General features: G+C 42.4%; 1 protein-coding gene across 21 annotated transcripts in view; it reads left to right on the top strand.

Moving 5' to 3' along the window:
- Positions 1–1,604: 1,604 nt before the first annotated feature.
- Positions 1,605–12,657, top strand: part of ABI2 (abl interactor 2) — a 630,778-nt gene continuing 619,725 nt past the window's right edge. For 17 of the 21 annotated variants that reach the window (XM_069226020.1, XM_069226013.1, XM_069226006.1 and 14 more), the window contains exon 1: positions 1,605–1,839. In XM_069226020.1, the coding sequence (XP_069082121.1) occupies positions 1,723–1,839 (117 nt within the window). In that variant the 5' untranslated portion in view covers positions 1,605–1,722. The remainder of the gene's footprint in view (positions 1,840–12,657) is intronic. The other 4 variants (XM_069226019.1, XM_069226011.1, XM_069226016.1 and 1 more) reach the window with 1 other exon arrangement.

Genomic DNA, 12,657 nt, shown 5'->3' with positions numbered 1-12,657 from the left:
TACTGCCTACAAGAATCGAGAAATGACTAGGAAGTCACAGCCAAAAGCAATAAAAGTAGCCAAGCCGAGGGTCAAGGTCTTTTGGCCAGTAACCCATAATACAGAGCCTGTGTGGTTACTCATTTAAGAGGTGCTGCGTGGTCTAGCACTCACCCTCTTTGCTGGCACATAACAACGGCCAGCGCTGACCACGTCATAGTGCTTTTCTTTTTAAAACTTTCAGCCAAGCTGCAATTACTTTTTCTTCTAGTGGAAGAGGCCAAGCAACAATACCGGATGAGGCTGGAGTTAACGAGCAACAACACGGGGTGAGCTGGGAGGGGGCAAGCAATGACCCGAGGTGGTGAGGTGGGTGTAGAGGGCAAGCAACAATGTGGGATTAAGGAGTAAGCAACAATGCAGGATGGGAAGGGGCAAGGAACGGAGTGGGGCAGGACGGCTGGGTCATAGCGTTTTCTTTTATTACTTGTGGGAGCGTTGGTGGGAGACATCTATACCCTCATGTTGCATGACCTTCCTCCCTCTGAGGTGCTTTCTGCCTCCCTCTCCTGGAGGAGTCATAGTCTTTTTTTAAAAAAAAAACTTTCAGCCATGCTACCCAGGTGCACAGCAGCCGGACTGCTGAGCAACAGGGCTAAAACATCGACAAGCCAATAGCTGGCATGTCCAATAGCTCACTAGTCAAAACCTAGTGACTTTGACAATGATGGGTTCCTCTGATCCATATTACATTGCAGGTAATGCGATTTCCTACTGTATTGTTTTCAATGTAAAGGCTGTGCGAATCCATTTCTGGAGACGTCATCATTATGCTAATATGTAGTTTTTTAATTAAACATTCCTGCGTTATTTTGGTCATCGAATTTTGGCAAGTGGGACAAGTTAATGGGGAAATAATTATTCCCACTTATTTTACAGAGGCATCTCTCCCCCATGGGATCCCAATTGTTTGCCGCATATATGAACATGGATGATATCAGTTTTCAGGTATGATGGGCACCTAGTATTTAACTGTAGGTGGTCTGCATATCAGTACAGTGAATACAATGTGACGGAGGCTGTCACCCTACAAATGAGCGTGATTTGAGAGACTTGATAGATCTTGATAGATCGTTCTGCACTAGTCACCCCGTTAGTATTACAAAGATTGGCTAGTGCACAGAGCCAGCATGGCTGTTTCTTGTTGCTTGGCAACAGAGCGGGGCCAATGCGTGGGCGGAGCTTAACCTTGCTAAACTACCCGCAAAAGCAGTCGTTTCAATTGATCTGTTTGCTAGCTCTACTGCGCCTGTCCACATTCCATGCTGATGACAGCGGCTATGTTTGGATCAGGCAACGCCGTCTTAAACCACTCTTCCCTTCGTACTGTGCAATGCAACGGACGCACTGCCTGATCACAGCATGGCTGCCGATGTGACATACTGTGGCTATACACACGTGGTTTGGCGCAGAAAACGTTCTGAATGATGTGTTGGCGGCGTGTGGCTTCCAGTTTTTCTCCCGTTTCTCACCGGCGGTCGAAGCTTGTACTGGGCACGCGCAGTGACGCCTGCTGTCTCTTTTTCCAGACCCTCTAGCGGCGCTGACGCAGCCTTGCACTCTTCTTTTTCTCGTGATTTGTAGAGCGCCCCCTGGTGGCGCTGGGCCTCATCTACCTTCTTCCAGACTGGTTACTGGCTCGCGCGGCCGCCGCAGTCTGGTAGCGGTCCCCAGGATGTGAAGATGGCGGAGCTGCAGATGCTCTTGGAGGAGGAGATCCCCGGCGGGCGCCGGGCCCTGCTGGATAGCTACACTAACCTTGAGCGGGTTGCAGACTATTGCGAAAACAACTATGTACAGGTGAGGGAAAGACGCATGTGTTGTTGAATATACAATACAAATACCCTCTCGAAAGGGCTGGGGTGGACTAGGGAACCCGTAGCTCATCTCAGAATAGGCGGACAGGCATACTCGGGTAGGAAAGGGATAAGCTGATCTGAAGGCACGAACTACTGAGGGGCTCAAATTTCACATCTACACTCCTGTCCACCATACATCTGTCCCGAGGCGGGGATGGGGGTTAAGGGGCGTTTGAGGGGGCGGGCAGGGAGAAATACCATGGGAAAGAAAGTCAAGTGGCCGCCTTCAAGGAGGAAAGCCTTCGATAGGAAAGCGAGAATTCACGTTATGATAGGGTCAGATTAGTAAGGTATTTCCTTCAGAAAATGACAAGGGGGCGGGGTGTCCCTAGGGAGTCTAGGGCGAATCCCTCAAGCTAAATTTTAGGGGCTTGCAGGCTGGGGTTGCATTGCCTCCTAGGGTGGTGAGAAATATTCGGAGGAGTATTCAGGACCCAAAAAGGGGCGTGAGCGCGTAATGACTGAAAGCTCTTCCGTCTTCTCAGTACCGGGCAGAACCCTTTATCAAGGCTAAGCAGAAATATCTATATGGAGAGTTCGGCCTTGATCTTAATTAATCTTTCCTTACAATTTGACAACTTTTCTTCTCATATGACCCATCTGGAATAATTTTATGTAAGGAATACCCACTGGAAATGAAGGATTCGCGGTAGTGTCTGAGAAACATTCGTTGGTCGTTACCTCTCTACATTTTTTAAATGGATAAGATCGAATAGGAACGACCACTTCCACTTGTGTTGGCAGAGTAAGGAATCTTTACTCAGTCGAGGTGATTATAGTCCTCGAATCAAGAAGGAAGACAGGAGTTCCCAGGAAACTCCTCTCTCCTTAGAAAGGGGGCGCTGCCATCAAGGGATAGGGTGGGAGGACCTCCTTTTGGGTAAGGTAGGTGTGAGCTGCCAGTTTGGGTTCTGAGGTGAAAGTAGTTTTCCTCGAGATAGAAAGCCTCTCTCAGCAGCTTTTTTCAGGACAGGAGGGAGGGGGAGACATTACTTGGTCTAAGGAAAGGGGGGGGGGCGAATATTAATACAGTGTGTGTGTGTGTGTGTGTGTGTGTATATATATATATATATATATATATATATATCTCTCACCTAAAGAAACAGTAGAAAGATCATCCGGATATAAGGGGGAATAACTTCATTTGGCGGGCCAAACAGTGTCCCTTAGTGATAAGTGTTTTCTTCAGGTTGGGTGGAAGTATACTTATATAGTGTGTGTATATGTGTGTATGCCCCAAATAGAATTGCAGAATCATGGGAGTATACACCCAAGGGGAAACATAGGAAGATTTCTATCGTGAAAGGATGCACGAAAAGCCCCCGCCATGGAAATGTACGAATGTAAAGACACTTTTCGACAATGAAATAAGGCAATGGTATATGGAAAAATTCTTAACTCCTATTTAGAGTGAAGTGGTAGGGAGTTGTGCCCAGGAAAAGGATACCGCACAGTTACCCCTCCCCCCCCCCCCCCCCTCTTGAGCGCCTGGATAAACTGACAATGCAGAGAACCTTTATGACTTCAGCAGAAGGTTGAATATGGGGGTCCTTTCCGACTCTGAAATGACTTATAAATGAGCAGAAGGACCCCTCTTGAAGAAAACAGATTAACACGGAGACTTCAACCCACACCTTAGGGATATAGAAGGATGGCAGTGGTAACCCCTCTCATTAGGGTATACAGGACTCAATCCTATGAGTGCTAGATATTCCATAGCTAAAGAAAGTGTGTGTGTATGTATGTAAGGGGGGGGAGAGTGTTGAGAGAAATGGGTGATGGTAGTGTTTTACCTTCCCTTCCTCTCATTAAAATAAGATGACAAGGCATTTGCCTTTTAAGATAACAGATGACCAGGCAGGATCACTATTGAAACCAAAGTTTCATATAAAAATCTGTGATCTGATTTAAATACTTTATATACTGGGGCAGTGTATCACTGCTTCGAAGGTATCTCTGATCTCAACTTATCCCCCACCACCACCTGTGCTGGTTGCAATATTCTGTTGGTGGAGGAAATAAACCATGCTGTTTGTCTAGGACAAGGGGTACAGAATTTGTGTAACAAAGCAACTGTTGTTAATAGTCTTCTTTAAATAATACTGATAATTGTTCAAACAATTACTTCAAACATAGCGTATGAAACGTGAGGCTTAAGTTGGGAGTTTCTATATAAATATCCACCTGTGCCCTGAAAGAAGTTCATGTCTACATTTGCATGCTATTGTTGATTATATTGCTAGTGGATACATTCTCCTACCGGCTATAAAAAATACCCTTGATTGGAAAGTAATTAACTTAGTGTATCAAAAAATCACCCCATTTACAGAGACAAACACGTTACATTTAGTGTAGATACACGCCCATTCCTGAATTACTTGGGACTTCACAACTTTCTTTGCATTTTTTGATAAATAACACCATCTGTTCTGAATTTTTTTAAGGTGCTCGTCCTCCTTTCTTCTTTCATTACTGACGCGTGTCGAATATATATTTTTTAAAGTGCTAGTTGTTAAGTTTATTTTTTGCCGTGTGTTTTATAATTGCATTGAGAACATAGTCTGTGGTGTCATAGAAAAAAAGAATGAGCATTTTGGTTATCGTAAGCACTTTCCTTTTATTTGGTTTGTTTATGCTTGTGTTATTATGTGGATATTTTGTATTTTTTATGCCAGCTTCAATGCACAGTGCGAAGGAGGGCAAGGCCTGAGCCTTTCTGTCCACGTTGGTGATTATGCTTGATAGGGCTCATACGATTTGTTCAATATGTTTTTTTTTCAGAAATGTGGGTGCTCCGGTTTCAATTAAACAGTTACCAGCTGCCTCTGGAATTCGGCAATGAATCCCAAGCATATCTGCCTCACCATTGCAATAGGATTTTTTTCTGTTAGATTTGGCAGCAGTGCGATGACATCCTGCTTTTATTTTGCTTCGGTAGAAAAAATCAGGGCTCGTGAACCAGTACCATATATGTTTTGTTAAGGTGCTTGATTTCTGAAAAGCACACTCCTTTTCATCACGTGTAGGGTGCACGCAATGACTGCAGGTGCAGGCATTCTCCACGAGGAAAAATTGTGTGGCTTGGAGCAAATGCTCATTACGTAATCATCTCTTCCTGCATGCCATATGTCGCCGCATTCTATAGCAGCTCGAGGTGTCGAAGGTGCAGTATAACCCATATAGGAAGACTGTTCCATTTCCACGGTGGCCCGTTCTGGGTGAAAACTGTTTACACCAGCTAAGGAGTTGTTTTAATTAGAAGTTAAAACTAGGCCTGACAAATGTACATCTGGTGCACACTTAATCCTACAAGAACACTAAAAACGGAGGAGTATTTTGTGAAAAAACTAGCATAGCTGAAGTTTATTTGTAATCCAATTCCGAAAATGTTTTCTAGTTGAGGTTTGCGTTTAGTGTCTATGGGTTCTTCTGAGGCCTTTTTAGGTCTGCTGCTCTTCTCGACATGTTGTAGTCTATTCTGTGGGCTTTAACCATACCCATCAATTTCATTGGTTCCTGGGCCTGCCTTTCAAAAATCCCTTGTTGTCGTTGGTAAATGCTTTACGTTTGTCCCGCCTTGAGGCTTGTTTGTTACCGCCTTGGCGACTGACCCTGTTACGTGGAGTATTGCATGTAACTTAGTGTGGCACAGTGTTTTTGTCTTTTGTCTCGCCGCTTCACACTGTGCGGCTGTATGTTGTTTCTTCCTTTTCCTTGTTTTTGGGCATCTTGCTGTTTCTTTGCAAGTTTTTATGTCGCGCAAACTCTATACAAAGGTATTACAGCGCTTTACATGAGCACTGGTTATAATACACAAGAACACATTTATTTTTGGTAGCAAGGGGAGATTACGTGATTTGCCCAGAATCGCAGGATGTTGAGCTGGTGCCGAGATTCCAGCCGTGTTCCCCAGCTCCAAAGTCAGTGGCTCTGGCCCTTAGGCCTCATTCTTTCCCCTGGGTTCTTTGTCTGGTGCGTATATCTATAGCGCTTGGTAATACAGGTTCTGCCATTTCTTTGCGCTGCAAAGCAGGTGTCATTCTTAACAAAATCACTGTAATTCATTTGCATCGTACTTGCAGAGATGAAAAAGCTATGTTCGAATTGTAATCTGTGACCTTCTCGTTCTGTCAAGACCTCTGCAGTGGGTTCATTAACCAACTGACTTGAGTAGAGCTTAACACCAGGCAATACCACATGCTCATGATAACCTCCAGAGGGTCACCAACCAAGCACATAGGTTAGTTCTAGGCAAGAAGATGGCGAAACATGTCTCTAAAACGGGGGGGGGGGGGAGGAGCCATGACTGTAGACCCAAGCACTTCATGGCCTCAAGCTTGATAGCAAAAAACACCTAGTCTTTGGATTTTTGCATTTTCCTAACCCTGTAGTGCAAAGAAGCTAACACAAAGGTGCCACAGTGAGAGGAGCAGCGTATCATAGGGCAGAAAAGTGAAGCAAACTCGATCACTTCCTTCTCTCAGAATTCACTGGTGTCATGGCTTTGACAGTCCCCTCACAGCTACTGCAACCTTGCAGATGCCACTTCTGAAAGCACTATCTAAAACAGTGCTCGAATAGCACTTCTTCCTATTTGAAGAGACACAACCACGAATACCCACCACAGTCTGTCACAGGCACAGAGCTCTTTCCCCATCTTCCTCTGCACTCCTGTGTATAATATCACAGCCAGTCTGTAGGAATGAGGCAGAAACACTCCTAAGATGGCGGCCTTGTGTGTCCTCTCTCCTGCAGTGACAGGCCTGGGAAGGTTGCTGTGGCACCTGGCATGCATCCACTACACTCGAAACCAAAACGCATAGGTAAAAGACATTGTCATTTACAACCCCAATAGCTCTAACTCTCGCAAATGCGAGACCTATCGCAATGCAAATGCTTGTTTTTAAATGAAGTCAAGCCACCAGCAATAAAGGCCATGATCTTCAAAATAGGTCTTGATGGTCAACTCTTCAGGGATGCCTTTTGGGGGCATTTCCATGGCATAATGTATCAGAAACCAGGATATGCAACAGCAGCACCGTATATTTAATGCACTGTTGTGGAATTTTCAAACGTGCAAACATTTTGATCATATGTACCGCAGAGAGAAACAAACAGCTGTTGGCTTTATCTGCATTGAATGGTTATAAGCATATATTAGAGCATGCTATCCTGATATCCATTCTGATTAGCGTATGTTCAGGTAAAACATCTCACATCTTCAAAATGTGTGATATAAGGATACAGACCCATTGTTGTGAAAGCTGATGTACAACCCACACCCGTTTAGAAGCACAGTTGAGATTTTTAGGCTTTATCTCTTGGTGTCTGTATGGATATTGTTCCTTGCTTTTTTTTTTCTCGTTCTGGGCCAACTTGGAGATTTTTTATTTTTTTTAATTTTTTTATAGTGGCTTTCTGCAGATCAGTTGTACATACCACCAGTCCTGTATTAACATAATTCAGTAAACAGTTGGAAGGACTAATTAGAATGGGCCTTTATTAAAAATAAAGATGTCTGCTTTTGTTGTGGACTGTGACCTAGAATGCTTGTCAAACCATCTGTGTCTCACTGTTGTGCTCAGTGGTTATTATTTAAAAACGTTCTTGGGTAAAATACTTGGTGTTGAAGCTTAAAAGTTGAATGATATTCTAGTCACTAGAATTGTATCAGTCGTTTTCATTTAGCTTGAAATCATTTCTTGTAAACAAAATGAAAATGAGTGAAACGTCCCTCCGGTGAAACCATGGATCTACAATTTACACTTCAGATGCTTTCTTTAAGAGTGGGGATTCATCCACAAATAAAAATGTGTAATGTATTTCACTATTCGTTTAGAAATGAGTAGTCTGTTGTAATTAATCCTTTTGAGTGAGAATCTGCATCCCTGCGTTCCCATTTCTTAGAGAAATCAATATTCAGTTTGATCCTCTATCTTAATTTGAAAGCATAGATACATTCCAGCATTGAAAAAAATTGATCATCTTTGAAATATTCATTTCCACTTGACAGGTTTCATGAGATCGTTACCCATGCTAAGGATTTGCGAAGAGGATTTAAAACTTATTTTAATAGCAGCACCAGTGTTTTTTTCATAGGGATTGGTGGTAAGGGCAAATATCATTGAGTAGGAGTTGATGCAATATCTTCCAATTTAAGTATATATGTATGTTGTAATTCTGAAAAAGTGCAAACATTGAGCAAACTATTGTCAGGGGTAACACATACAAGTAAACCATAACTACACAGTGTAATACAGCTAAATATTGCATTTGTGCTTTTGCAGTCTTGCAACATTATCACTTTTGGATTTTAGAGTAGATGTAGTTAAAGTAAAAGCACCCTCAAAAGGAAATGATTTTCAGATTTGTTTTAAACACAGGGCCCTATGATGTAGTGTGGGTGTTAAGTTCAATGATAAGTGAATGCACCACAGCAAGAAAAACATATTTAGAAAATAAGTTTTGTGTCACACATCTCACAAGTTGTTCATATCATGTTATGTGTTATTATTTATAGACCATTATTGATTTCTGTTCTTGCTAGTTATGACAATGTGTTTTCTTAAGTTAAATTTCCATAAATGGTTACTTTGTTGAAATTACAGACCAGAAGAAGTCCTGGTTAGCACACCAGCATGTTCTTAATATCAATTTTTAATAATTTGTTTTCAGTGCACATTACCAAAAAGGTTGTAAAAAAAATTGGCATATTTGGTGCCTACAGCAGGGTTAAAATGTGATATGTTTCTTTCTAGTACTGTTCCGAGCAGTGAGTGAGTAGGTGCTCGCAATTGCAGCTAATAGTAGACATTTTGGTTTTTCTCTACTGTAGTTTGAATGCCATTTTGATGCGCCCATCTTATTCTTGTTTTTAAGAAAGAAATTAACTTTGTATTTTCTTACTCATTCTATTTCTGAAAGTCCAAGTTATTTCGTCTAATTTTTTTGTGGCAATGTGTTGTATTTGATTTCGATTTTTAACACAATTTTGCACAACTAAATTATCAAAAGTGTTGTAGTAGACTAATATCTATGAAAGTAAAAATTCTACCAAGTAGCTCATTCCTTTAAGGTCCAAAGAATTTGATAATAGAGCTTGTTAATTCTCAGAGTTCCACTTTCCTATCATCCTTTCATTTTAGCACATAAGTGTGCCTATCTTTACATTCCATACATCCTTAATCACTGCTGACTAATCCTTTTGACAAAGATGTAATCATTTAATTTTGCTTTGATAAATCTTATTTAAATGTTTGTGTATTGGTAGGGTTGTATATTTACTTGTGGTTTGGAGACATGCAGTGGGATAGTTTTGTACGGTGAACAGGGATGTGGAATTCCAATAGCAGCAGTTAACTTAATATTTGTGTCCCTATGTGTTAATGCTGTTCGAACTTGTATTTGTAGTTCATTATTGAAAAGCCTTTATTATTAGGGTGAGCGCTCTAAGGCAATGTAAGCTAGGACTGCACTACTGACAGTGCTTCCAGATAAAAATGTGTGCACATGTTAGCAAAGTTTACCAATATGGCTACATATAGTGCTCCCAGAATGCTCTCTGATTAGATGCAAATATTTGAAGAAGCTCAAAAGCAAAATTGACAAACCATTGCTTTCAAAATAAAAATGTTCACAAAAAAACGTGCAACTAGGAAAAATGTTTTGCTAAACTACTGTGCAGTTTTAGATACCATTTCTAGCAAAATGTGTTGAGGAATGCTAGTATTTCCCCCCAAAATATATATAATGTTAAATCAGTGTAACCAGTTTCAACAAGATTATGGGAAACATGAAAGTAAACAACCAATTGCAAAGCCTTTAGGTGTAACATTGGTGGTAACCCTCTTGATTTGTCAGTGCGTGTCTTGTTTTGACATGGTTTTTGTATAACTTTATTGTTGTGGGAGCTGCTGGGCCCTCACATTATAACAAAGATTGGTAAACAGCAAACATGTTTATTGGTCCCAAAAAGCACACATAGCCACAGTAGTACCTGTCAAGAACAAACTACTTTGTGTGCTGTTATGCTTCTTGTGAAAGAGCAGAATGCTGTCACTCACAGTGAAGCAAGCCAATATATAGATAGAGAGGGCGAGAGAAACAGAAAGAGAGAGAGCATGTAAGTTCTTGGTCAACGCGAGGCGTAATTAAGGACACAGTTCTTACAGAAAGTCACAAAAGTGCACCTTTGGCATATGTCATTGCATTAGTGCAGACTTACAGATTTCATGAACTCACAAGAATTTTCATAAGTGGCCTGGAAGTTAGTCCTTGAAAATATTTATGAACTGCTTTTTAGCATGCACAAAGTCGCATGTGTGGATTTGCTCACATGAAAATCTATTGAGCGTTTACAAGTTCACTTTCCCTCCAAGCACTTTTTTACCAACCCTGGAAGAAGTTTTACTTCTGCCCTTGTCAGGAGTAAATTTCCAACCTTTCTCACTATGGGAAAACATTAAAGAAGAACTGGTGAAATCCCCTAAAGCATGCAAGTTAGTAAGTTTGCACAGATTCATAAGGGCATTCTAACCCTGGAACTGGTGCATACTGCTATTTCCATCCCCAGTATGTAGATCTACAGAAAGGTGGTAAAATGTGAGAATTGCTAGTATTCATACCTTAATATAGTATGATCCCAGCTCCAGATCGGCCAGGAGGAACTGCCCAAAACCCCAGTACAAGCAGAGACAGTGGTACCAGGGCCTAAGGACTTAGAAGGAGGACTAAGGAAGAGTAAGAGGCTCTTGATGGTCTCTCCATCGGGCAGTAGCAGTCCCCCTCTGAAAAAGAATAGAATGGCAAAAAGACCTGAAAAACAAAAATTGCCCCTGTCTGCTAAACCTCACTCAAACCCTCTGGACCCTGTGAAACAGTGCCCTGGTCTATGCTTAGAAAATTTACTGCCAAAATTCAAAGAAATGATTGAGTCCTGTTTGGCCCCAGTTATGGAGAAACTGCGTGCGCTTGAAACAGTTTCCCGGTTGAGCAAAAAGAATGGCCAAGGTTGACCCCTGTTATAGAGGGCCCCTTGGTCTCTAGGTGTCAAACTAGTTTGGCTGAGGGGATGCCTCAACAAAAAGAAAACCCCAGTCCTCTGCTGAGAGAGATGCAACATCCCCCAAGTTATCCTATCCTGGGAACTGCTAGTGATCCTGTGGAGACTGCCTCGGGAGATTCTTCAGCAACCTATGAGACAAATTGTAGAAAGGGGTCTGGTTGGTCACACCGTAGTGGGCTTGCAGATGATGTGGGGGGGGTTTCAAGACAGTAAGAAGTCTCAAACCCCACACTAGAGGAAAGGTCCCCCCCCTTGTTCGCTTAGAGCTCCCTCCAGCTTGTGCACCCTATGTGGTGGTGCTGACTGGTCCCCCCCCCCCCCCCCCCCCCTTACCTTTGGGCATACGTGAGTCCACGGTTCAACTAAAGAATAAGACTTACCATTGGCTGAGTAAAAACTGTAATTTCATTTTCAAGGATTTTGAGGATATTTTATTTGTCAGAAGTATTGATTGGGTCGGGTCTCGGGTAAAGGAGAGGAATGGGGATTGTGTGATTGTAAACTGCAGGTACCCAGGCCTGGCCCAGAGGATCCTTTTGTCACAACGTCTGTCATTCCAGCTGAAGAGCAAGATTGGTATGGTCTCCTTCCTTTTTTTCTCTTTTTATAACCACACCCAGTTGAGTGGCGATAATGCAACTAGGGAATCGTAACAGAGGCCAGGGTGGTTTGCAGCGAACTAGTATGGGTAATGACCTCCATACCTCCTCGGAGCTGGAGAGGGTGGATTGACGCCATGTGCAGAGACACATAGACAGGAAGATATAATCTCCCCTCGATGCCTTGATTGCGGAAGGTGTGGACGGTTCGAATTTGAAGTGTTGCCTCATTTCATGGAATGTAGCAGGGTATGACTCTAAGCTCCTGGACAGTAATTGGTTAAAGTTTGTGGCACATTATGATTTTATTTTACTGCAAGAGACCTGGTGGGATGGGTTGGCTGTGTGGGATGCTTTTCAAAGATTTACAGTACGGGCCGTAAGGTCTCAAGGTGGTCATCCTAAAGGTGGTTTAGTCACCCTGATTCGATCCTCCAAAATAGCAAGAGCCTATCATATTATGTGTAAACATCAGGGCTTCTTAATTACTTGGGTAGTCTTTCCTAACAAATTTAATGTTGTACTGATTAATTTCTATAATAATGCTGTTTGGGACTCTATTTTCTGCAAAACAAAAAAAAGAACTTCAATTTGACAACCAAAGTATAGACTGGAGGGGCGTGGGCTGGCTTTCTGTGCTGTGGTGATAGGGAACTTTAGTGCTAAAATTGGGAGCCATAATACTATGGAATGGAGAACCTGTTTGAACAGGAATATAGGATAAATTCAGCTGAGGGATCACATGATGCGAGGGGTGGGGCCTTGATAAAAGGCCTAAGGAGTTTGGGTATTTAGAATTTCTGCGATTTGGGAGTGGTGGGTACACAGCAGGCCCCCACTTTTGTAGGTAGGGGGGTTGGAACAACAATTGATTATATTTTTGTGTCCCCACCCATAAGGAACATGGTCAGGGGCAGTGAAGTGGTGGTGCAGTATTTAAGTGACCACAATCGTCTTAGGATTTCTTTTAATTTTCCTGAGACGATGCAGAAGTTAGTGCGGGGTGGGCCAGCCTTGGTGAGACCTAAAGATCAGGGCAGACAACTTGGCTGGAAGCAGGTTTACATTCAGCAAGTAACTGAGAGGGTAGTGGGTA

The sequence above is a fragment of the Pleurodeles waltl genome, chromosome 3_1, assembly GCF_031143425.1.
Source record: "Pleurodeles waltl isolate 20211129_DDA chromosome 3_1, aPleWal1.hap1.20221129, whole genome shotgun sequence".
NCBI lineage: Eukaryota > Metazoa > Chordata > Amphibia > Caudata > Salamandridae > Pleurodeles > Pleurodeles waltl.
The sequence above is the reverse complement of the archived record's forward strand: the minus strand, read 5'-3'. Positions and strand labels throughout refer to the sequence as shown.